Genomic DNA, 26,349 nt, shown 5'->3' with positions numbered 1-26,349 from the left:
ATTATTTTCATAGAACATACTATCAATTTCACATTATTTTTTCAGTACAACTCCATAAAACACATTTTATTGTATATACTGCTGTGACAAATCATAGGGATTTGACAGCAGTATTTATTTAAACCAATTTTAATCTCGCAAAGTACAAATTCTCATGTCTGAAATAAGCTACATTCTAAAAGTAACCCTTAATGGTGCGGGCGCGTGCGTGCGACAAATGGTTTGCTTCTCCAATCTCTTGAGCGCTGTCATGACACTAGTTACCTAGACATCTTCAACATATTTTACGTAGGTCGCCTTATTTACCTCATGAGAATTCTTAACCAAAAGATAAAATACTCATTCCTTTAAATACATTATGATGTGACCAATTTATCTACTTTCTAATTTAAATGTATAAGTAATGTTTTGACGATAAAATTTTTTCTAATTGCCAATTTGAAGATTTCAAAAAAAGATTTTAATCATAATTAAACAACACTTATAATTTCAAAAGCTATATGCTATAGGGAACTTAAAGTTACAGACATAAAAAATTTCAATAAGTTATTTTATTTGCAAGTTTTGAATTATATTTTATTTCTACATTAAACAAATTTTTGAAAAATATTGAATTGATTTCTGTTTAATTATTTTTACAATGGTATATAAACTAGCTGTACTGTAATTGTATCATGAGAAGTGCAAGTCAAAATATTATTTAAAAAAAATGTAACCCCACAAAATAAAAACTTATATCAAAAAGATTAAAATAAATTAGATAACATAATTATTTATGAATGATGATGATGATTCAATCTATTAAAATAATCTACTTGATTAATTTTTTCTAATGGCTAGATTAAAAAAAATAAGTACAAATTTATGAAAGCATATAAACACATAATTATTTAACATTACCATAATAATTACAAGGATATTGGAATAGCTATGGTGTAATATATTGCAGAATAATTCTCTGTATCTGTTTATAACAAAAAGGGAACATCAAATTATAATTTTTAATTCTTAAATACTATGAATAACATTGAAGTTATCTTATAGCCTTATTATCAGTAACTTATAAAACTAAAATCACAGTGGTTGTAAATTAAATAGGTAATAAACAAATTGCCTTAAATAAAACCTTTTTTAGGGCAATTTTTTTAAGCATAGAAAATAAAACAATGATCTGTTTTCATTTAGAAAACAATTAAACCTTCTTATTTTTGTAAAATGTTTCCATAGATTTCAGTTCTTGTAGTTCATAATTCACTATAGTATCAAAACCTTTGTAATGGAATTTACCAAAGAATAATTTATTTTTTACCATGTAAGGAAACCAAATTCGGTCGTCAGGCCACATGTCGTCGAAAGGGATTTCATCGTACCCGTACCACTTTGGAGCCATTTCTTCTGTTTCAACCGGGACACCTTGATAATTAGAAGCTGAAAATACTCGTACATCCATTAACAGTGAATCTCCTTCAAAGGTGAATTCCAAATGACCTATATTTTTTAAATCGCACTTATTAACAACCACACAGCATTCTTCCTTTAATTCTCGTATTGCGGCATCAATAATTGTTTCATTTTGCTCCACTTTGCCGCCAAAACCGTTCCATTTATTTACACCAAAACCACGTTTCTTCAAGCCTAATAAGATTTGGGTTTCATTGCGCAGAAATACAAGTGTATAAACTTTCTTCAAAAACATTTTGCACCATTTATTTTAATGAAAGCTTGATCTCGTTAAAAGTCAGTACTAGATATTATTTATAAATAACAGTTTCAAAGTGTGGATTTCAAATAATTTGTTTGATAGACGTCAAGCTTTAAATGAAATGACATTTCGCGCGCAAAGTTTTGGATACACGTACTTGTTTTTTTTTATGTACTTTAGAGACTATCCATGTTGAATCCAAAAAGTGTTATATTTTTTATCAAAAATTTTAAGTTAAATCACTGATTATAATGCAATCAATATCACAGCTTCCTACTTAAATTAACTTACAAAAATTCCACAATAATACATTTTTGGTACGAAATTAAAAAATAGATTAATGTGCTTATGGAAAAAGTTTATATTTTAATTAATATGTATGTATTTATGAATATACTTATGACATAATGTTCATGAAGATGGAGGAAATGATTATGATATTAACTCATAAATGTATGCACTCCATCCAGATCCGTGTGTCAATTGGTTTTGTAAATATACAATAAGCGATATTATAATAGACTTCAGCGACACAGAGCAAGTTTCAGAAAGTTACACTTGGTGGTAGGGCTTTGTGCAAGCCCGTCTGGGTAGGTAACACCCACTCATCAGACATTCTACAGCCAAATAACATGTACACTGTATTGTTGTGTTCCGGTTAGAAGGGTGAGTGAGACAGTGTAATCATAGGCACAAGGGACATACCATCTTAGTTCCCAAGGTTGGTGGCGCATAGGTGATGTAAGGAATGGTTAATATTTCTTACAGCGCCTTTGTCTATGGGCGGTGGTGACCACTTACCATCAGGTGAGCCATATGCTCGTCCGCCAACCAATGCCATAAAAAAAAGTTAAAATGTTCATATGGTAGGGTACATGGGCATTGGCACTGTAAGAAATTTTCATTTTTTCTTCATCTCATTCATCGTCATCACCAACATTGGGAACTAAGATGTTATGTTCCTTATGCCTAGAGGCACACTACATACTTTCACTGACTTACACATCCTTCAAACCCTAAAACAACAATACTAATTATTATTGCTGCTTGGTTGTGGAATATATAAGTGGGTGGTATCTACCGAGCAGGTTTACACAAAGCACATACACATAAAAAAATCAAAGTGCTTCACTTAAATTGATTGAACGATTTACAGACAATTTTTATAACATTATTAAAGTACATCTCCCGGAAAGCGTGCATGTATCTGCGACAGACATACACTATGTACGACATGCGGAACAGCTAAAAATAAAACCTTTTGTAAAATGAAAAATAAACATGAATTAATTCACGTCTATATTGTGTGCACTTAGTAGTGGCACTGCGAGTCCCAGTTAGTCAGAATGAAAGCATTTGTCAGTGTACTTTTCATTTTAATTTGTAAATAATATTCCAGAATTTTTATTATAATATACTTCTATGTATATCAACACTGATACAACTTACAAATACAATACGACAGATACAAATTGTTTCTAAAATGTTTTGCTTTAAAACTCAAGATAGAGTTCTTTAGTTCGTTCAAAAATCCTTTGAAATTTTAGGTAAGTATTTATCTTGTTTATATTTTAATGGAAAATTGACTTTGCTTCGGTCTGAAAATATAATTATGTTAGCTTTTAAGTAAGCAGTTTACGTAAAATACGGAGGTGATGTTAGAGGAACCGCGTAAATAGGTATAATATTTTTGTATGTTGGACTAGTATTGGTACTAATTATAGATGTTTTATAGTTTAAATATAATCTAAAAAAAATGATTGCTAATCGTCGTTTAATTTTATTACGTAAAATTATTAAATAAAAAGAAATATATTATTGTAAATGATTATATTATTAAGTATTGTACGTCTGATGTTATTATACATTATGTATGAGATTTAGATAGATAGTACGCAAAGAGTAGGTACGCCCACTTTCTCTTTGCGTACTGAATATATTAATAAATACAGACAATTATTCATAAACATGATATTAAATATGAAAAATTCTCCACATAATTCAACTTTAAATTCAATTCAATTATTTATAGACGATAACTCAATAAATTAAAAATTCTCCGCGTTTTCTCTTATAAAACACTCGACTTGCAATTTTATGCAATACGTGGTCGCCATTTTTTATTAAGGCGTGGATATACGTGAATTGGTTTCATTTTAGTTACATTGATTTCTTTTCTTTTTTTGTAACCGTCACCGGAAAATCTAAAAAAATATTAAAACCAATCATAAGTATTAAAAGTAATTATGGAAAGGCGTCCCTCTGATTTTCTCATTATAATAAGAAATTCAGAGGGAGGCCAATTACATTTAAATTCCAATTAAAAAAGGGCAACAATTATCAGCCTTTTTTTAAATTGGAATATTTAGTAACACAATACTAAGGGAACCTTCAATTTGCGGCATATGTATATTTTTAATAACCATATTTATACGTAATCGACAAAGTAAATCATTGGAGACCAGTCGTTGCGCTGAATGGACATTTTGTTCAGGGTACAGGTGATGCGAGGCTACCGCGCGCCATATTTATTGGTAACGCCGAATAGATCAAGATCAAAGACCTAAGTATATGTAAATCCTCTTAGTGGTTGGTCTTTAGGATCTCTATAGGATTCCTCTTAATCGATCGACTCCGAACGTCTAGTTTGATGTTATTGTGGAGTACGTACGTACGTACGTATCAATCATAGACTTGCTATAGTAAATTGGCATAACTTATATAAAATGGTCAAGTCTGATTGCGTCAATTCAATGTCAAAGTAGTTTATTTTGCGTTATTTCTCTTGTAGTTAAAATAGACTGAGGTAACTAGTAAAATGATTCATTTTTTATAAACATTGTTCATTATTTATTTTTTTTAAATTACATGCTATTTCATAAAATATATCCAATAAAGTTAATATGTATGTTATATGTAAATTTATTTTAATCGAATTAAATAGTCAATAAAGTAAATATTCGCGTCTGTCCGTTTATTAACCTATCCAACTTCTAATCTATTCTCATATTTGTCTGTCTATGTATGTCTCATTTTTCGTAATAATATATGTATATTTCCGTCAATTATCACACGCCCTATCTGTTTTCTAATCAATTACTATTTCTATGAACTATTTAGACAATATAATCCAAACAAATCGAACACAAAGTGAATTGTTGAACAAAATATCAAATAAATACAACACTTGATTTTATCGTTACGTTGAATCATTGTGAGTCGGTTTTGGTTACACAATGTAATTTATTTACAGTTGAATACATTTTTTTTTCGACCAAAAGGACGAAAAAGAGAAAGCAACCAAATAACAACGAATGGTGCTTCAGTTCTACACCTTTTAATCTTACCAAGAATAATGTAAGGGTTTTGAGATTGATTTTTTATTGCAGCTCGAAGTAAAGAGTCACAACGTATGTATATAATAAACCATAGCGAATATCAATAAATATTTTCAAAGGTTTTCTAATTATGTTATGTAAATGTCCCCTTATTAAATGGTATTGTTAGGGCCATTAGAATAAAGAACTCTTTAGAGGAATGCCCTTTCTTGTATATTCTCTCAAAATAATCATTCAGAATCGGTAGCTTCACTGTAATAATAGCCACGATAAGGTTATTAAGGATCATCGGTTAAAACGAAAGGTTCCAATGGTATACACTATACAAAGAGTCTAGCGAATCACTTCCAAGTTGTACGAAGTCCGCTCGGGTGATTTATAATTAAAATATTCGAGAATATTTCGTCGATGAGCTTTACTCATTTTGCTCCGGTAAAAGTAGTAAAATTTAAGTCGAATTGGCAGGCTGCCAATGTTGCCACAGATTTATTGAATTAATTAATTAGTCAACCCTTATATGTTTTTATCATATGTAAATAACTGGATAAATACTTGATTCAGAAACCATGAAAGCAATTTTAATTTACTTCGAAATTTAATCCGGCTACGAATTATTATAACCATTCTACCTTTAGACACAGAACATCTATATTAAAAAAAAAGTGACATTAATAAAAACAGTTGTTTGTCTTGCTATATCCCGAATGAAGTTAGTTTAGAGTCAATGTCGCTCGTACTAATGATGATGGATAGAACAGTCAAACGAATAAATATTTACATTACAGGTCACACAGGCGGCTATTACAGGGGGATTTCCCTCTGGGCCGATTAGGGCCGAGTCTAGGGCGACAAAATTTCCTAACTCAAAACATTGAATTTGTCACAACTTAGATTTCTAGAAATAGAATTGGACATTCGGAGCTAATAAAATTTATGTTAGTTATCGGTTTCGGTCAAAGTTGCCCGACAAAATTGCCTTTCACTAGTTTAATTAGGTCACACCACTGACACAGTACTCACTATACGTGGTCCGTAATTATACTCCATGCCGTACGCGGTAGGTTTTTGTAATTATACTCGCATTTGTTGGAGATGAATCAAGTTTGATATTTATTATTTCCATACAAGGAAATGGAATGTAGTATTTCTGATGAAATTATCATTGGAATAATTTGTGAGATGTCGTTTTCTCAATTCTACCGTTTATATTGTTTTATATAAGTAGATGCATAGTTTTTTTTTTATTTAAAATGTGACACATATTTGTATGAAAAAAAATCTACAAAAAAGTTCAAAAGTTTTATCAAAATCAAAATATACTTTATTCAGAAATTATACTTGTAAACGACAAGCACTTTGCAGAAGTTTATTAAACGTTAACCGGCTCCGAATATAGATTCTATCGAAAAGAATCGTCAAGAAACTCGGTTGTTACTCTTTTCCACTATTTGTGATTCAAAGTTATATCAGTGCAACTAAAATAAATAATTATAATGTGTCCTGCCTGAAAGTCAACTAGTATTAGCTCCATGCCTTTTTATCATCTATATATTTAATATTTATTAACTATTGGGTCGCACACGAAACTTTTCGTTTATTGTTAAATAAATGAAAAGTTTCGCATAATAATCTGTTAAGATTTTTACAAATTTCGAAACTTATGACAGTCTTTTTTTTTAAATTCATTGTAAACTGACGACGTCTGTTTGCACGCTTTACATTTGTTTTTTTTGTACAGCCGTAACGCCGCTCTCTACGTGGCCAGTAACATTTTTCCGCTCTCTAAAATTAATTCTTTGTTAAATCATAACAATTTAATAAATTGCAACCAAGAATCCTTTTTATATTTCTGCACATCTACGGCTGGAGCTCCACAAAATTTATTAGATTTTTTTAGGCTATTTAGGGGTTAGTCGAATGAAACACTTTCATATAAGTTTCTTTAACTGTAATACATTTTTACACTTTATATATATGGTCCTCCTTTAAATGATCCTCGTTGAATGAATCGAAGTAGTCGCTGTGATTGGCCAACGGTTTTGATTGGTTAAAGCAGATTTAGTTAAATTAACACCTAATCTACTCTAGTTACTAATAATACAGTTTTGTAATAGAACCTCTTAAATAATTTGTGAAATTCATAGCAATTTTAACAAATAAATCTATCAAAATCTTACGTTATATTGTTTTAATTTGTTTCCACTTTGTACAAGTCCGTCTGGGTAGGTACAACCCCCCATCAAATATTGTACCGCAAAGCAGCAATACTCAACATTGTTGTGTTCGGGTTTGAACGGTGAGTGAGTCATCAATGAGTTACGACAGGCACAAGGGACATAAAATCTCAGATCTCAAGGCTGGCTCCCAATGCCAGAATTGTTAAAAATTTACCAATGATAATTTAACGAAAACTTTCTGTGATATTCTTTGACGAAATCCAGGAGTAATCATTTGCAATCATTATGTCCGTAGTACAATAATGATACCCGGGACCTTTATAACTCTGTGGTATATCAGCGACTATGGTACTTATTCGTCAGCTACAAATGTGTAGTGCGTACCCTTGCAGCCTCGCGCCGCAGGGTTGGCGCTATGCTAATGTATTAATCAAGTGAAAGATTCATTCGGATCATTTATATTCCGCATAGAGTGAATTGATCGTGTGAAATGGGAACTAAATGTTACCGCAACGAGATTATCCGCGGTTAAATTGATGTGTCGTATTTCACATATTTGTAAGCGTTGTTTTACAGAGGACAGTTTTGTCCATACGGGCAACATTAGAGAGGACTTGGCCTCATATTCAAATGAAAGAATCTTCTCTTATCCTTTTTATAAATATTAATTAAATATAATGGCCACACCAAGCCTGGTCTACTCTTCTATTAAACGAATGGGGTAGGAGCTTACTCCAACAGGCGGCTTCAGTATAGGTTTGTGGACCCACATATGAATGTATCATACCTGGCATAATTTTATCTGACACATACAAGTTGCTTAACGAAGTCTTCTGACTATGGAGGTCAGATGAATTAAGCAAAATTAGTATTATTAGATCAATAATACTTAACATTAATTCTTTTTTTAATTAACATATCTCCTCAGACGTGTTGTCCGCACCTTTGATCTGTTTACTATTATTTTGATCGAGTTTATAAGTTTGATGTGAATGTTAATATGTTGACAATTAATCTTTTCGTAATAGCAAATATTTAATGAATATTTAATGATAATTGAAACATTTCTTAATTAATAAAAGAGCTCTTGGAATTTGGAAGAAAATGATTAAAATTCAAAGTTCATCTAGGAGTTGAGAAGTAGAACAAACTTGTTACACTTGTAGTTAATTAGGTCTTGAATGGAAAAGGAAAGCGTTATTAAAGATTTAGATATTAACATTATATCAAACAATATCACGTTGTATAGAATCGCAACCCCGGCCCCGGTGCGAGACCGTCACTTTTGCGAAAATGTAATTTTTCAGGAGAAGCATTTAAAACTTTGACATTCTCCAAGCGTTGCCGTTATTCACGCCAAAACCATAATGACACTCACCCAATCTTACGGAAACTATAACTATATATGTCTACTACGAAATTAAGGTTATTGCACGAAGTAAAGGGTTACTTCTTACGCATTTAACTCATTTTTTCAATCTTTGCAAAAGTGAAGGTCTCGCACCGGGGTTGCGAATATTATTATTCTTTCAAAGTTCGGCAATGTATCTGCAAGCCCTCCGGTGTTGCAGACATACATGGGCAGGTAGTCACTTCCACCAAATGAGCCTCCTGCTCGTTTGCGCCTTATTGTATAATTATAGAAAAAGAGAAAAAAAAAATAATCCGTTTTGAATCTACAGTTACCCAAATGTAGGTACTTTAAATATTTTTGTAATTACTAATATTGAATATTTTTGTTTTTTATTATCACTAAGATAGGACCAGCTGTTTATTTATACTCGTGTTTAACTATGTACGTCCTACCTAGAATATTCAAAGAATTTAATTTACCGCACGCCCCATCCCATTATTTCTGTTGCGTAGCTTCATTAACTTAACATTCAACTTTTAATAACTCTGAAAATGCTAACCCTAATTAAAAAATAAAACAAAATACAACAAACAGTTAAAGTAACAGCATGTAAATACCACATCGCTGGGCTAAAGCTTCACTCCACCACGTTGCTCCAATGCGGATTGGTGGGTATATATCTGGCAGAATATCCTTGACTGCCGAGCGCGAGATACATCATAAAAATAAATTGAGTACATGAAAATTCAGAGATGTTTGCCTGGGTATGAACCCGCAATCATCGGTTAAGTTGCACGCGTTCTAACTGAACCTTTTCGGCTCTCTAAAAGGCAACAATTTCCGTTATAACATCTACTTTTTTAATTAAAGTAATTAATATTTTTACTTTACTTACTTTTTCACTTACCTATTGCGCTTGTTTAGTTATCATTCTATAAATTAGTACCGCTCGTGTAGGATTTTCAAAGTCATCATCACTACCAGTGGCGTTTAAACACTACACAATACAAGTATTGAGTACCTTACTCCACCTAGTAATTTAAGTTGGTTAGGCATTATAGATTATAATAATAAATAATATTAGTTATTGAAATAGTTTTTGTGAAATTGTCAGTCCAACAAAAAATAAGGCATTCATTTATTAGAGTCCCTTGGCACGGGCCATATACATATACAGTCCTTAGACAGTAAGCTCCAGACAGTGCTAACTTATACATATAGCTGAGATTATTAAATCTACATATATGTATAGATAGATTTCATAAGTTTATATATATATATATATATATATATATATATAGACTGAATATATGAATATAGACAAACACATAACAGTAGTTAATCCTCCTCTGTTTATTTAATTTGTGTATTTTTTGTTTGGTAGTTATTAGAGAGCTTTAAAGAAATAAAAAAAAATAAGAGTAGAAATAAAAAGCAAACAGACGAAAAACTGTTAATGAATAAACACAGAGAGAATATTCCAAATTATTAATTAATTCCACCGCACGAATCTGTTTACAATTAACAGTTAATATTGTTTAATTTTATTTTTAATCGTTGCGATAATATAATCTGAATATAAATATTGTTTATGATTTAACATTATTTATTTGATAAATATATCAGTTGAATCGAAGAGGTTTCTCGACGAGACGTGTGCATATTTTGTTACGATTTACTTTAAATACAATTCAATTTGTAAAACTATGTTTAATGAACTGTTTTAGTCAATTTAGAATTAAATGATTTGAGCTTATCAGGTGATTTAATTTTTTTAATTTGATATCATAATTTTAGTGGATGTAGGAGATGAGTTCCTTATCTATACGTTAAGAGGACCATCTTATTCTACTGTTAAAGAACACAGTTTAGTATCGTTATGTTTCGATTTGAAGGATGAGCGAAACAGTGTTATTGCAGACATAAGGGAACTTTTAGTGGTGCAGTGTTATTGTAGATAATATTTTTTATAGTGCCAATGTGCATAGTCAGTAACACTTTCCATCAGGTGGCACGTTGGAAATTTTGAAGCGAAGACATAAATATTTATGATGTTTCAACACTGTTTATGATATCGAAACTATTTTTTGAGGAATTTCGAGAATAACAATTCGTTGACGCAACTAGTTATAGAGTATGAAATATAATGAATTAATTCATCAGTAAAATAGTAACGAAATATGTATATAATAAACCAACCTATTATAAATAAAAAAACTACGTATATTTTCAGGATTCAGCGATGACATGCTTAAGCAATCCTTGCCCAAACCAAGGTCCAGCTGGAGCTGTTTTCGTAAATTTGATATCGCATTTGTTGACCGCACAGTGCCTTATCACAGAACCATGGCCTGAGGACCACGGACCACGTGTCAGAGGTACTTAATATTAAAAGTATTATTTTTCGAGTCGTTCGTTTCTACGTAACGGTATAATGTTTTATTCTATTAGGTCCGCCTTAAACAAGTGTGCGGGGGATTTGCGTTCGGAAAGCCTCACTGATGATGGTCAAGTCTTAGACTATTGGTGATGCATCTCAGAGTCTTCTATAAATCAACTTGCGCTATTGATATTTATTCTTTTATATAGTTCGATATTATTTTGCCTAGTAACATTTAGTGACCTTTTAAGAGGTATTCATTTTAAATTACGATCATAAGCGCAATGGTTTACTGGCCGCCCAGCGATGTATAAAGACGTAGGTTAAAGCTTAAACCCTTGGGCTATAGTCGTCCCCACTCGTAGCACAAGCTTTGGTCTTAATTGGAGGGGTTAAACACTATTAGTAAGCCGTCTTCTAAAAAAATGCTAAGAAATAGGTCTAATCTTTGTAAACTAATTTAAAAACTAGGAGTGCAGACGTATTTTTAACTGTAATATATATATGTACTGTTTACAATTAAACGCATTATTTTATACGTTTATTCGATATTTAGTTTACAATATTGCGATAGATTATAATCTAACGGTCTAAATCTTAAATTTCAGATAATGACAGCTTCGATTTCATCATAGTCGGTTCTGGAACCGCTGGTTCGATTGTCGCCAACCGTTTGTCAGAAGTCAAGGAATGGAAGGTCTTACTAATTGAAGCTGGAGATAATCCCCCAGTTGAGAGTATTGTAAGTATAACCGCTGCCATTATTTGCTACGGAAGGGTTTCGGGTGCTTTATATAGTAACGATTCAATACTTTTAACTAACCTAGCATCAAGTTTGCCAGTTTGCCATCGATCTTCCTATTATAAAATACGACTATAATTATAATGTAAAAAATTAGAATAATAATTACTATCTGATATTAAATTGGTTAGAAAAAAAGAGGTTATTTTTGTTTTTGTTATATTTTTATTTTATAGGTAGGCGGTCGGGCATATGCCCCGCCTGATGGGAAGTGGTGACCACTAATATATACTAGCGCATTGAGAAATATTAACCATTCTTTACATTGCCAAGACGCCATCAACTTTGGGATTTAAGATGTTACGTTCCTTTGAGCCTGTAGTTACACTGGCTCTCTCACCTCTCATAATACTGAGTGTAGCCGTTTATCTGTAGAATATCTGATGCGTGGGTGGTACCTGTACCCAGACGGTATTGCACAATGCACTGCAACCAAGCTTCGGCATTATTTTTTAAACGTATACTATTGCTCTATAACTTTGCCAATTTTAATATATATTTTTCTTTTAATTGTGGTCCCTTTTTAATTTTCAAAAACGAAGAGAAGATATATAATAGAAGATTTTCTTATTTGTTAGATTTCCAATGCCTTACTAGTCTAAGTCTGACTATATAAATAAATGCTTCTGATGTACATATAATAGTCTACTTCATCGGTATCAAATAAAAAAATACCTCTAGTTACAATTTTATCCTTATACATTCTATTTTTCATAGCTTTTAGTTTTGAAGTTTTTGCTAACTTCAAAATAGTAATAAAAACTGAATTAGGTTTATAAAATACACTAAAACGTCGAGAGAGACTACAATCGGTTATATTTATTACAATTACAAACCTTATCAAAAGTCAAAGTCAAAGTCAAAGTCAAAGTCAAAAATCTTTATTCAATATAGAAGTGTTTACACTTGCTTATTGATTGTCAAAAATCTACCACCGGTTCGGAATTTAGCACCTCAGACCTGAGAAGAACCGGCGAAAGAAACTCAGCGGGATATATTTTTTTTAACCATTTTCCATGTACAATGATAATTATATTTTAGTTATTTGAAGAAGCCTGGAGGCGATCATTTCATTCCCAAGGTGTGCAATCAACTAAAAAGTCATTAGTGTTGTAATATCCTTTAGCACACAAACGCTCTTTAACGATTCTTTTAAATTTTATAATTGAATAATTTTGAACGTTTTCTGGGATCCTGTTGTAAAAACATATACATTGCCCCAAAAAAGAGTTACTAACCCTGTGTAATCGGGTACTTGGAGTAACAAGTTTATTCTTGTTCCTAGTGTTAACAGAATGTACGTCACAATTTCTGGGAAAATCATTTATGTTTTTGCGTACATACATAACATTATCAAAAACAAATTGAGAAGCGACAGTCATTATTTTAATTTCTTTAAATTTACCTCTTAACGAATCTTTTGGGCCCAGGTTATAAATTGCACGAATTGCCCTCTACTGCCGTACAAAAATAGTATTAACCTTATCAAAAATATAGGTTTATTATTTTTTTAGATTCCAAACTTCTCTGGAGCGACACATAGAAGTGACCAAGTATGGCAATACTACACAGAAAGAGATGAAACGACGAATAGAGGTTGTGAAGATGGAAAATCGTTTTGGCCTAGAGGCAGAATGCTTGGTGGCACTGGTTCTATTAATGGTCTTCTTCACATGAGAGGCAGTCCCGGCGATTACGAACCATGGCATTTAACAGACGATGATGGTTGGGATTGGCCAAATATTAAGAAATATTTTATGAAAAGTGAAAAAAATGTTGACCCTACAATCCTTAATGATCCAGTTTTAAGAAGAAACCACGGAACCGACGGCTTGTATATTGTTGATAAATTAAATTTCACTCACCCTGACATAGTTAATAAATTAACTCAAGCTTATATTGAAATGGGATTAACTTATCTAGATGATATAAATGGACCTACGCAGATGGGATTTGGAAGGATACAGGGTGGCAATCATAAAGGTAGAAGAGTTAGTTCAGCAACAGCGTTTCTAAATTCGGCTAGGGATCGTGGAAATTTATATATTTTGAAAAACACCTTTGTTGATCAAATTATTTTTAAAGATTCAAAAGCAGTTGGAGTTACAATTACGAAGGTAAATGAAGAAAAACTGACTTATTATGCGTCAAAGGAAGTGGTAGTAAGTGCTGGTACCATAAATACACCCGTGTTGTTGATGCTATCAGGGATTGGACCAAAAGAACACTTAGAACAATTAAAAATAAATGTCATAGCAGACCTACCGGTTGGTGAAAATTTACAAGATCACGTACGCATTCCTGTACCGTTTACCTTGAATACAGGAGCAGTAAAAAAATCAAGTGACTATTGGCTTAAAGCAGCAGCACAATATCTGATCGATCAAAGCGGACCACATGCTACTAATTACGACCAACCTAATATTAATGCATTTCTTTCTGTACCAAGTGGTAAACAGTTGCCTGATGTACAAATAGATCACAATTACTTTGTACCAAATACATCTTATATTTATCCCATGTGTAGAAACATAATGTCATTCACTGACGAGATCTGTAAACAGTTTTCAGAAATGAATGCTAATCAAGAAATGATAATATTGTTTGTATCTCTATGTAGACCGTTATCAAAGGGTAAAATAATTTTACGCTCTAAGGTATCTACTGATCATCCAAAAATATATCCTAAATATTTCAGCGACAAACGTGATATGTCTACTTTTATCAAAAGCCTCAGACGTGTCACTGATATAGTTGAGACTAAAGTTTTTAAAGAAGTGGGAGCAAAACTTGAAAGAATAAAATTTAAAGATTGCGATGGTTTTGAGTTTAGAAGTTATGAATACTGGGAATGCATGGCAAGAACTGTAACTTATAATGTTTACCATCCAGTTGGGACAGCTAAGATGGGAAAAGTTGATGATCCCACCAGTGTAGTTGATAGTAAATTAAGGGTTTTAGGTATAAAAGGCTTAAGAATAGTAGATGCAAGTGTCATGCCAACTATAACAAGTGTTAATACTAACGCGCCTACGATGATCATAGCTGAAAGAGCTTCAGATTTTATTAAATCTGAATACTGGACTCGGACGTCGGACTGGCTGAACGATGAACTTTAATTTTACTTTAATTTTGTCATAATAAGAATGTTGTCATTTAAAAAATAATTTGAGCAGGTTCTGAATAAATTCTTAAAAATATAATTATATTCATGAAATTTAGAATGCCTAATTTTAAATTTTAATTGATAAATAACCAACAAGCTAGAAAATAATAATAAAATAAATAAATATATAGTTTTATTCACATTTTTCATTTAAAAGTTGTCAATTATTAAATTAGTTAGCTTCATTTAGTTTTTTACTAATTAACCAAAAAAACCTTAAAAATCCTTATAACTTTGATACCAAAGAGTATATATACAAATATAAATTGACTGTCAAATTTCGACAATGCTATGATCGATATAAAATGCTTATGCATTTTATTAATTCACAATATTCTCGTATTTGCTTCTATTTCTGTCGTCGATAAGGGAATATCGCCATTAATGAAAAAATCTGTCGCGATTAAGTTTTATGTAGATGTTGAAAACGACGACCGCGAAGAAACTTGTATAATTTATTCAAAAGTCAAAAAATGTTGTCTGACCGATACCAGGAACACAGAAGAAGATTGTGATATAATGGACGTTCACAGTGATACCTTTAACCTTGTGAAACCCAAGGACCGGACCACGTTAAGATATTTCATCCCAGCGATATATCAACATGACTTACTTGGTTATTGTGAAATAGTGTTACTATATCATTGCGATCAGACACAAGAAAAGTTAAAGATTCATATTCCGTTTAACACTACATTGCAAGATCGGAAAAGATCTTTGATTAAAGATTATGTTAATGATAGAGCTATTAGGTGTCAAACAATAGATCAGAACTCTTTAGACAACTGTTCACCTACCGATTGTGACCTCAAATATTATGGTCGAAGGCCTTTTTATGATGTAAATATTAAGAGATGCATTAAAGCGCCTCTTTGTTTAGGAGATATAGATAAAGAATTACCAGACATTGTATATGTTTCAAAAGCAAATGTATGTAAAGATTTAAGTTCACCATTATCAATTCAAGATGTTTACTTAATCAGCAGTGGACTTGGAACGGTTGCAATTGCACCCGATGAAGCAGATCTAGTAAGAGTCAGGTTAAAATCTAATTGTTCAACCATTTCTCAAAACCTGTTACTTCTAAAAGATCTCATGTATGGAAGATTGTGTCCATGTGATGATGGAGAAATTGACTACAAAAACGGTTGCATATCTGCAGTATTATCCATAATCTTGTATATTATATCTGTGTGTGCAGGATTGCTGTCTTTTATATGTTGTATTAATACAACTGTGTGGGTGCATAAACAATGGTTGAATGGCAACATTGAAGATCTTTCGAAGAGAATCCAAAATAAATTTAAAAGAACGAAAAAAGTTCATCCAATATCTCCATATAGACAAAAAGTGCGAAATTCGTTGCTCCGCGAAGTTATTGTCAATGATATTCCCATAGATTTGCGTGACAGTATTCTCAACATGTGTAATAAAGTCGAGAAGGAAGTACATAAGAAGAATCGGTATCGAAAGTCAAGTACCGGTAGTCAAATAAGTCTACAGAAGAAAAGAAAAGTTTCTCCGTCAACGATTTCACTTTCATCAGACATAGACGGTTGAGATAGAAATGCATTCGTTGAATAAATCATATTACAAAGATTTGTATTTGTTTTTTTTTTTTGCAGGGAAGTAACGATTATATATGCATAATTTTTTCGACATTACAATGCACCATATTCTCTTAGTATTATATATCAACGTAAGAGACCCTGGCTTACACATTCAATTATTGTTATTTTACTAATAAAGCCATTTTGTTGCCGACTCGTTTCTTACATCGTGGCTGACTGGTAACCTTAAGTTTAGACAAGAGTTTATTGTACATGTTACTCTGATTAAATATGACAAATACAACAGAATACTCAGGTGCCAGGCTATCTTGTTCTGCCTTTAAATTAGTAGTTTGACAAAAATATTCGCAAGAAAAGTTTTAAATAAGTCCCTGTAATCTAATTTCTTATTCTAAGAAACTTATATCTGATTCTAAAGTGAGCTTAACTTACAAAAGAAATTTAAGCCATTATAAAGAGAAACATTAAGGAATAATTATAGTATCATGTTTGTGTTCAATAAAAACAATAGGAAAACACATTTTTATGGAGTAATTATTCATATACATTTCGCATTGTGCGGATTTAAGGGATAATCGATTTTGCTAAGTTATATTACGCCACGTATTATGCAATGTGTAAATACAGATAAATCCGTATCATAAAACACATATAGGACAAAAATCTGACTTTTTTGACTTTGACTCAGTTTTTTTCTCTTTTTTTTTGTGCATGGTGAGCTGGTGGACCACCAAGGTAATGTAAGAATTTAAATATTATATCTTAGTTTTTAGTTTTAAGATATATTTATATTTTGGCATTTTTTTACTTGCCATAATTTATTTTATAAATATATATTTTTTTATTTAATATTGTTACGGCTCGTTCACACGCATATTCGTCATTTACGTTTCCATTGGATGGAATTGAAGATTGAGGGGATTTGATGTTCACCTTATATTATCCTTTATAACGGAAAACAAGGTATCCTCCAGAAAAACTAAGTGTCAGACTTAAGACAGTCAGCCAGGACATTCGTTTATAGATAAAATAAATACCTAGATATTACTTTCGTAAGAAATCTTCAATACTAAAAAAGATGGTAAGTAAGTGATAATCTCCCCTATGATGGTAAGTAAATGATTATTAGATAATATATTTGAAGTCGGCTAAGTAGTTCTTTGCAATATTATTAAAAATTTAAGTGACCTAAGGATGATTCCGTAATAGAATCGTAAAACATATTTTGATTGACATGCTCTGTTATCAAAGAGCTTGTGAGAAGTAGGCAACTGTTGCGGTACAGACACTTCGTATTCTACTATTATTTTTAAGTATTTTTAAACCAGTCAAAGATCTTTTTTAAATTGGTACTTAGCTACGAAACCCATTTTCAACAGTCTCGACGATGTGGGCAGCATGTTATAGTTTCTCTTCAATTTTAATTTTAGATGGTACCTTTTATTAATAACGTTTTAAAATAATCAATAACTAATAGGAATTAAACCAATACTTGAAAATTGATACATTGAGAATATTGCAATTTGTAGAGTTATGCACTTATTCACTCTTCGATCATCCTATATCTACAAAACATAGTAATATACAGTTTAACTAGTATTATATTAGTACACAGGCGTACATTCTTTTCCCTATACTCATAGTTCGGTGAAACGACAATTCATCACGACTGAAGAAAGGACAATGACTTTACAGCTTTCTAAATGACGGGATACTTCCTGATCACTAAAAGCCTAGTAGACTGAAGCGTAGTCTGATTATTTACTAAACTGCTATTTATAACATAAGTTTAATTTAGATATATAATAATTGTGACAAAGTTTAGTACCGCAGTGTACTTTACAAGAATTTTTTTTATATGCTGCTGTCATTTATCGTAACGATAATTATTTATATAATATCATTATTATACGCAGTTGAAAGCCTTTATTATAAAAGAGATCGCATTAGAAAATACGGTAAAACTTTTAATTTGTTAAGTGTAAGTATCGGTCCTAGAATTTGAATTGACTTAAAAAAGATATATGATTTCCAATTTGAATCTTTACTTAATCTTTATCAATAAGAAAGTAGATCAATGTGTTGAGGAAAAGTATCTTGTTAAGGAAAATTATTTGATTTTTTTTTTTAATCAAACTTGTCCACTGGCTGACGAATCAAATCAAATTATTCGTTATTCAAGTAGGCTCGTAAAAGAACTTTTGAATCGTCACGTTCCAGTATTGGATTAAATGTAAAGCTACCACCGGAAACCAAAGTTCGGAAACTTGATTTTACTTAGAAGTACCCGAAAGAAACTCAGCAATTACTCTTTTAATTAGAGAGTTTATTTCCATAAAGGGCAATTAAATTTATGAATCATTATTTACCTGTAAAATTTATTGTACATCCTGTTTGGAAATCAACGAATATTAAGTGTACACTTTTTATCATTAATATTGCATTGAGTAATATGCCTGATTGGTCAAAATTTTTTTTTCATGAGATTTAAGCTTATTGATTGGCTATTTTAAACGTAGTGTGTATGTATAAATACAAATCTCGGAAAGATGTAACTTATTACTACTTCATTAGGTTTTTCGGATATTATGAATAATGAGTGCTTCTGTTTTGTTTAACGTCAGCCGATATTTTACTCAAGATTTTTTTTAAAAATTTTAACAAAAGAATTACATTGTGTTAGTGAGCACTAAAAACAGAAAAGCGTGCTACTATGTGGCGTACTCGTACATTTTTATAGAAAAATTCTCATTGCATATTTACATACTAATTATATATTGTGTTGTTCGTTTGTTTCATACGTATTCAAAAAATGGCTTACTGAATATCAAAAGTCACAGTCAAACTGGCTAAACGCGAGACTACCCACATGATTTCATTACTATACTTATTTTAAAGCAAGCGGGCAATTGTATATTAACGGACGGTTTTTTTGTTTTTTTGTTACAAAATTTTATATGCTTTATTATATTACATTAATAACAAAATTTTATCTTAGGCAGCTCACTACTAACTTCAAATTTATCACAATATTTTGTTACCCTATATATATTTATTTTCTTCTAAACTTTGTAAGTATAAAATGAGTAGTTTACACTTTGTGTTGGCAGCATTTGTATGTAAGTAGGTGCAGACTGAAAAGCAGCTTTAAGCTGAGTCTACGACCTTTTTACCGGCATAGATTAATGTTTTTTTTTTTTTTTCTGTGTTTTTTTTATTTAGTAGTAAGAAATTTGTTAACATCCTCTATGCTTGGCGAATAAACTTCTTTATTATTATTCCATATCGCAGTTAGTAAAGTAAAATATTATTCTTTACCCAGTACCTGCTTTCGGAATTATCATTGGGATTCTAATCACACTTTTAATTTTGTGAAAGAAGTTTTGGGAAATGTTTCGGCGAACGCTTGCACGTGAGCTATGTTTAATGTATATGTATATAATTATGGTACAATATTTTAGTTTTGAGGAATAAATAAATAAATTGTTAAATTATTTTCAGTAGATAATGGGAAAAGATTTAAAAGCCTCTCGGAAACATACAAAATGAACACTTTTCTGCTAACCCTCGGTCTTATGTATCCAAACCCACGTACCGATGGCAAAAGAAAAATTTTGATTGGTGAGAAATTTCGAAAGTCTGAAATTGCAAATTAAACTATTTATGCTTCTATAACTTGGTGGTAGGATTTTATGTAAGCCCGTCTGGGTAGGTACCACCCATCATATATACTACTCATCATATATTCTACCTCCTAGAAGCAATATTTAGTATTGTCGTGTTCCAGTTTGAAGGGTGATTGAGTGATAATACCTTAGTTCCCTAGTTGGTGGCGCTTTGGTGATGTGAGGAATAGTTAAAATTTCCTACAGCACCAATGTCTATGGACCTATTACACTTACCATTTTATCTATCCGTGGATTGAGGAATATTGGTGCTCCACGAAGTCACGTTTGAGTACATTTACTAGTAAAATTAATATCTGAAGATGCAACGTGTTTCGGACGAGATTTTAGATTATTCTGTTATGATATTATTTATATTATTTACTTGGTGGTAGGGCTTTATGCAAGCCCGTCTGGGTAGGTACCATCCACTCATCAGATATTCTACCGCCTAATAACAGTACACTGTATTGTTGTGTTCCGGTTAGAAGGGTGAGTGAGCCAGTGTAATCACAGGCACAAGGGACATAACATTTTAGTTCCCAAGGTTCATGGCGCGTAGGTGATGTAAGGAATGGTTAATATTTCTTACAGCGCCTTTGTCTATGGGCTGTGGTGACCACTTACCATCAGGTGGCTCATATGCTCGTCCGCCAACCAATGCCATAAAAAATATAGCCTTTTCTAGGAAGAAGTAGAAGGAATAATAATATACAAACCTTAGATTTAAGTATTCCATGAGATTTGCTATTAGCGATATATTATATTAACAAGATGTGACGCAACAATTGTGCAGTTATTGGTTAATACGTCTTTATTTATAATACGACACTATCCCACTTAACCATTTATATTCACTTTAATTTTACTTGAACTTAGACTATCTACTGACGTGCCAAGTATTTAATATTCTTGTCTATTCTAAAATGAAGCATTACGACATCACAATTATATTGAAATTATTCTACGCGTCGAAATATCGCAGTCAAGTCTTCCTTGATTTAAGATTAAGAACTATTGAGGAATAATTAACTAGCTATATTCGAGGAGTGTCCCACTCGAATGTACCTATTCTAGTAGACCTTGTTTAAGTGTAATTATGTGATTTTAGGATGTTTGATACTGTCCGTGACTCCAGGACTAATGCTGGCTTGCAATGATATGCGGCTTCGAATTCTCAATAACGACATGGCCAATCTAGTTAGACAGTCCATCATCATGGTATCCCTCACCTTTGTCATCATTAAGGTATATTATGTCCTGTGAGTTTTTTAATTAAGAACAAAACTAGCACCTATTTACTTTTTGAGATGCTGCGGAGCTATTCTTTAAGAGCAAACCTGAAAATTATGTTGATACAAGTCTTTGACGATATTTTTATAATGTTAACTATTTAAATAAATTTCAGCTTATAATAACGGTATTCCGAAGTAATGAACTAAGGGCATTATTTGACGGTATAAATGAAGACTACGAAAAGTTCAATTATTTACCCGAAGAATACCAGCAAATCGTCGCTGAGACTATCAAAAGGTCTAAGGGTTTAGAAAAAATATGGATCGTAATAATGTCGTTGACCGCATGTTCATATCCAGTGTTGGCTGGTGTCTGCACAATATATTCCATGATGTTTTCTGATAATCCTCGAAGATTCATGGTGCATGAGATTGAAGTATTTTATCTGACTGCGGAACAAAAATACGAAAGCCCCTATTTTGAGTTAATTGCATTTTACAGTATTTTCGTGGTTTGGGTCGTATTTATTGGATTCACAGGTGAGTTATGAGTACAGGTCGAAGCTTTGAGCTCTCGTATATATCTTTTGTAAAAATCGTTTTTAACTTATAATGAATTATCGGTAATTTTTAACATTCTTACAACATATATTTTAATATTGTTAACGTTTATAGTTTAACCAATCCATCCCTATACGATTTAAAGGTAATAAATACTGTATAACGTTAAAGATATGAAGTGTAACATAATTCAGTATCATTGGTATAAAAAAACTTCTCATCAATCAATAAACGTATTGATGAAAAACTGTCATCATAATACCATTTCAAAAGGGCTGACTGACATTCAACACAAATCCTAAACCGCTAGGTTTAACAAAATGGATTTTTGCACAATAATTCCTTAATGACGAGCATTAACAGGATTTTTCCAAAGGGACTTAAATGAGAGTTGAAAACTTGTATGGAAATGAGTCATACCTGATGTCTAAAATATAGAAATCGATATTTAGTTTTACTTCTTCTTATAAGTACAAAAACATATTTACAGTGTTTTCCGATTGGATATCCCATTGAGCAGACGGCTACTTTATTTCATGAAAAATGACGTCTTATATAAAATTTACTCTTTATGAATTAAATTATTGCCTTCATGAAGCTTCGTTGAATATCGAACAATCTTTATGTATATGAAAACGATTCTATTTTTAACGGTGAAAAAAAATTGTTTTAAAAATATTTTCTTTTAACAGGTTTCGATGGAATGTTCTCCGTTTGCGTGTTCCATGTATCTTTGAAAATAAAAATATTTAGCTTAAACTTGAAGTATATGTTCGTTGATGCAACTGATATCCCAACGATAAAAATACGTATTGCAAAATTCGTCAAAGACCACTGTGAAGTGAGCAGGTAGTTGTATATAATTTACATTCGCGATTTAAATTTAATTTAACTTATAACATGATGATGTCAAAGTGTATAATTATGAGGAATCCAATCCAATTCGTTGTATGTTGAAAAACCTATTGGGAAAAGTTTCTTCTTAAGAAAATACTAGCTATTGTTACTTCTGAGACACCTTATAAATAATCTTGCTTAACACTTATAGGGAAGGAATTTTCCTAGTTTCCTAGAATCTCTTATCTTGTAAATGGTCAATAATGATCTGTTAGAATAATGCTGGAGTCTTTTGCAAGAATAATAAAAGTTGACCTCATTCTTTTAAAAGAAAATATGGCTTTTTTACGAAGTAACCTATGCAATGATTATCTATCTCCTAAGTTATACCCATTTAATGATCTTCAAATATAATGAAGAGATAAAATACAGTTTTAGTTATTATTCTCTCTATAATATATTTTTTGATAGTTTCAATAAAATCACTATAAATTAATTTATTGTTGATTAATATAATTCCACTACAAAAGGTAATTCAATTTCAGGTTGATCGGTGAAATTCAGAAATGTTTTGAAATTTGGTTGGTCGGAATTTTTTTCAACGCGGTCTTACAAATTGGGATGGCGCTGAGTCAAATAACAACGAACGTTGTAATTATTAATTTCGTTTGTGTTATAAAGTTATAATCTATTTTGTTAAAAAAAAATCATGCCTATGTAAAAACAAGTTACATATTTCATATTTTTTAATACTATATTCGGACATGAAGGGTAAGTGGTAAGTGGTAATATATTTATTGATAAAGTAAGGGAAAAGGGCAAATCGCGGGTATTCGCCTCTCATTTCAAAATGATGCGGCTTAGTGTACTCTGGCAGATTGCACAGTTTGCCCTAAAATGCAAAAATAGTGACAAAACCATAGCAAAATGCCTCGCCTACCTATCAAGTAGTTAATAACAATTAATATACTGCCAAAATAATATTATAGATTCCCGTGGACGATGTTATAAATATGGAAAGCTTCCACAGTTTGTCAGTATCATGCTTGGTTAAACTCTACTCTCCTCGTGAAGATTAAGCTCGGATGTTATTTCCGAATGGAACGTCTGTCTTGCCCGAAACTCTCGGAAGTTACTGTGTTACGTGCTTACTTACAGGTTTACTTACGATGTTTTCCTTCCGGCGAGCATCTCATGCAGAGCGTTGGTAATAAGATATGGGTAATTATATCCTGTTATACCAGAATGTCGATATATAAAAGAAATAAACTTTCGTATTGCCACATACAATTTTGTGCAAAAGGAACAAGCACAGGATATCGGAGTCGAAACAGAGTATTATTTTTCAGCTGGTTCCTTGTTCGGAAATATAAGGTGTATTTTCTTGACAATTCCAGGGTAGCGATATAAACGGCGTATACTACTTATTTGCAGTGGCTACCGTCGTTCATATTTACCTGCCGTGCTACCTCATCTCGGACGTTATTTACAATGTGAGTATTTGTATCGTTTAATTTCCCATTGATATTTAGATTCGATATTCTTCAATATGTTACGAAAACACGCGTAAAATATCTGTGAAATTATGAGTTATGTGGATCCATTACTTATCAGAGGAGCAATTCGATTGAATCAACGGGGAATTATTATTTGAATCAACCAGTCAAGTATCATAACTTAAGACTTCTGCTTACTTATTGCAAATTTTGTCAAATCAGCTTCGACTATTTATAAAACATACCAACTTTTTCTTTGCATGCAGATCAGTGTATACTAATATAAATTATGTGAAGGTTTCTGAACGAATTTGAGCAACAGCGACCGATCTCTCAGTTAAATATGCGCAGATATTTTTGTGCAAAAATATTTGCGCTGTCTATTCCACTGCTCTCATGGTCTATTTTATGGAATAGACATTCGGTATCAAAATAAATAAGGTGCAAGGTTTTACGTGGATTTCGAAAAATCGAAGCCAAACTTTTTTAATATCAAGAATGAGAAATATTAACCATTTTTCTTATCATAAATACGCTACCAACCTTGGGAACTAAGATATTATGTATGTTCCTTGTGCTCTAGTTACACTGGCTCATTCTCCTTTCAAACTGGAACACAACAATACTAAATATTGTTATTTGGCGGAAGAATGTTTGATAAGTTGACGGTCGGTGGTCGATATAAATGGGTTTGCACAAAGGCCTAGACCAAGACGATCCTTGATCTTGGATTCAAACTGTATCTGAAGCCGGTGATGACTGATGCCAAGACAAAATAACACTTGTATCCCATCGTATTAGAGGAGCATTTATCAATTATAATTAGCACTTTTTCATTTATTTTTCAGGCTGCCGAAGTAGCGAATGTAGCTTACAGTTCTTCGTGGGAAATGATTGAGGATGTGAATATAAAGAAATATATATGTCTCATCATTACCAAAGCTCAAATTCCAATACATTTCAGAGCTCTTGGGATGATTACTTTCAACATGGAGATGTTTGTGTCGGTCAGTTAACCAATTTCTTTGTAATCAAAGTCATCTTAATATGTATATACATAATTTTGAAATAATGGGTACCCACCATAACGATCAGATCGTTTCTACTAAGAGTGACAGTCACTATGGAGGAACTAGACCTCGTATCACATCTATGCAATAGGTTAAAAGAAGGAGGATCTTATTTAAAAAAAAGTATTTACTTGTTCCAGATACTTCAAACATCGTATTCCATGTACACTTTACTGAGAAAATAAGCTTCAGTTACTATTGCCAGAATTTGCAGTGTAATGTATTTATTAATAAAGTCATAACATAATATATGTATCCTAGAATAAATTTATCTTGCATCATGTCCTTCTGAGTTTATAAATTTTGATATACCATTTGACACGATTATTGGTACTTAATAAAATGAAAACCTGCACTCAAAAATACATCACAATTCGGCTAATCAATTATCGCTTCATCTTTAACTAGCAACTCGCCCCGGCTTCGCACGGGTGTAATGCTGATATTAAATATACTACAGAATGTCTTACAACGTTCACAGTTTTTTAGTCATCAGACAATACTAACCGCTATGCCCCTGTGTTTTAAATCTGTAATATCTTCGAAAATATTCATTTAAATTACATGCTCTAAAGGGCCATATTGATCTATATTAAATGCACAATGTATTTAAGATATCTAATTGGATAAGGTTTAATGCCATATTGCTTAAAATCGCTTTGAAAATAAGCCATTATTTCTCGTAAAAAGTACAGGACAAAAAATGGCTATTGTGAGTTATCCCTAAGAGATAGATATATACTATTACGGACTTTTTTAAAGATCTTTTTAAGGTATACAATACTGTAGTACATTATTTTGATTTATCTCGTAAGGTTTATGCAAGCGTTTATGCAATACAAGTACAAAAAAAATGTGTATTTACGATATCACTTTAGAAACCTCTAAAATTAACAGTGCTTCTCTTCTTTGTTGGACATGTATTATACATATAAAACTTTCTCGTGGATCAATCAATCTATTAAAAAAACTGCATTTAAATCCGTTGTGTAGGA

General features: G+C 31.8%; 3 protein-coding genes across 4 annotated transcripts; 2 read left to right on the top strand and 1 right to left on the bottom strand.

Annotated features, from left to right (window-relative positions):
• Positions 1-841: 841 nt before the first annotated feature.
• On the bottom strand, positions 842-1,857 carry LOC125065847 (oxidized purine nucleoside triphosphate hydrolase-like). Its single transcript, XM_047673693.1, has one exon. It carries the CDS (start codon positions 1,694-1,696, stop codon positions 1,193-1,195), a length of 504 nt encoding a protein of 167 aa, XP_047529649.1. The 5' UTR covers positions 1,697-1,857; the 3' UTR covers positions 842-1,192.
• Positions 1,858-10,206: 8,349 nt separating this feature from the next.
• LOC125065640 (ecdysone oxidase-like) lies at positions 10,207-14,935 on the top strand. Of its 2 annotated transcripts, none has more exons than XM_047673376.1 (4): positions 10,207-10,331; positions 10,805-10,949; positions 11,560-11,693; positions 13,268-14,935. In XM_047673376.1, exons 2-4 carry the CDS (start codon positions 10,814-10,816, stop codon positions 14,870-14,872), a joined length of 1,875 nt encoding a protein of 624 aa, XP_047529332.1. In that variant the 5' UTR covers positions 10,207-10,331; positions 10,805-10,813; the 3' UTR covers positions 14,873-14,935. The 2 variants fall into 2 exon arrangements, with proteins under 2 accessions (XP_047529332.1, XP_047529333.1); XM_047673377.1 differs by lacking the exon at positions 10,207-10,331 and adding an exon at positions 10,684-10,705.
• Positions 14,936-20,014: 5,079 nt separating this feature from the next.
• On the top strand, positions 20,015-25,611 carry LOC125065718 (odorant receptor 4-like). Its single transcript, XM_047673497.1, has 8 exons — positions 20,015-20,111; positions 21,267-21,403; positions 21,564-21,930; positions 22,644-22,800; positions 23,334-23,439; positions 24,186-24,281; positions 25,133-25,291; positions 25,495-25,611. Exons 1-8 carry the CDS (start codon positions 20,036-20,038, stop codon positions 25,537-25,539), a joined length of 1,143 nt encoding a protein of 380 aa, XP_047529453.1. The 5' UTR covers positions 20,015-20,035; the 3' UTR covers positions 25,540-25,611.
• Positions 25,612-26,349: the final 738 nt, after the last annotated feature.

This window comes from Vanessa atalanta, chromosome 8, assembly GCF_905147765.1.
Source record: "Vanessa atalanta chromosome 8, ilVanAtal1.2, whole genome shotgun sequence".
NCBI lineage: Eukaryota > Metazoa > Arthropoda > Insecta > Lepidoptera > Nymphalidae > Vanessa > Vanessa atalanta.
The sequence above is the reverse complement of the archived record's forward strand: the minus strand, read 5'-3'. Positions and strand labels throughout refer to the sequence as shown.

Bases quoted from the DNA above. Each gene is read 5' to 3' on its own strand.
- LOC125065847 (XM_047673693.1), bottom strand. From the start codon at position 1,696: ATGTTTTTGAAGAAAGTTTATACACTTGTATTTCTGCGCAATGAAACC.
- LOC125065718 (XM_047673497.1), top strand. From the start codon at position 20,036: ATGAACACTTTTCTGCTAACCCTCGGTCTTATGTATCCAAACCCACGT. The intron at 23,440-24,185 runs GTAATTATTAAT...TGACAATTCCAG, and splicing joins GTCAAATAACAACGAACGTT to GGTAGCGATATAAACGGCGT. The intron at 24,282-25,132 runs GTGAGTATTTGT...TTTATTTTTCAG, and splicing joins TCTCGGACGTTATTTACAAT to GCTGCCGAAGTAGCGAATGT.
- LOC125065640 (XM_047673376.1), top strand. From the start codon at position 10,814: ATGACATGCTTAAGCAATCCTTGCCCAAACCAAGGTCCAGCTGGAGCT. The intron at 10,950-11,559 runs GTACTTAATATT...CTTAAATTTCAG, and splicing joins CCACGGACCACGTGTCAGAG to ATAATGACAGCTTCGATTTC. The intron at 11,694-13,267 runs GTAAGTATAACC...TTATTTTTTTAG, and splicing joins ATCCCCCAGTTGAGAGTATT to ATTCCAAACTTCTCTGGAGC.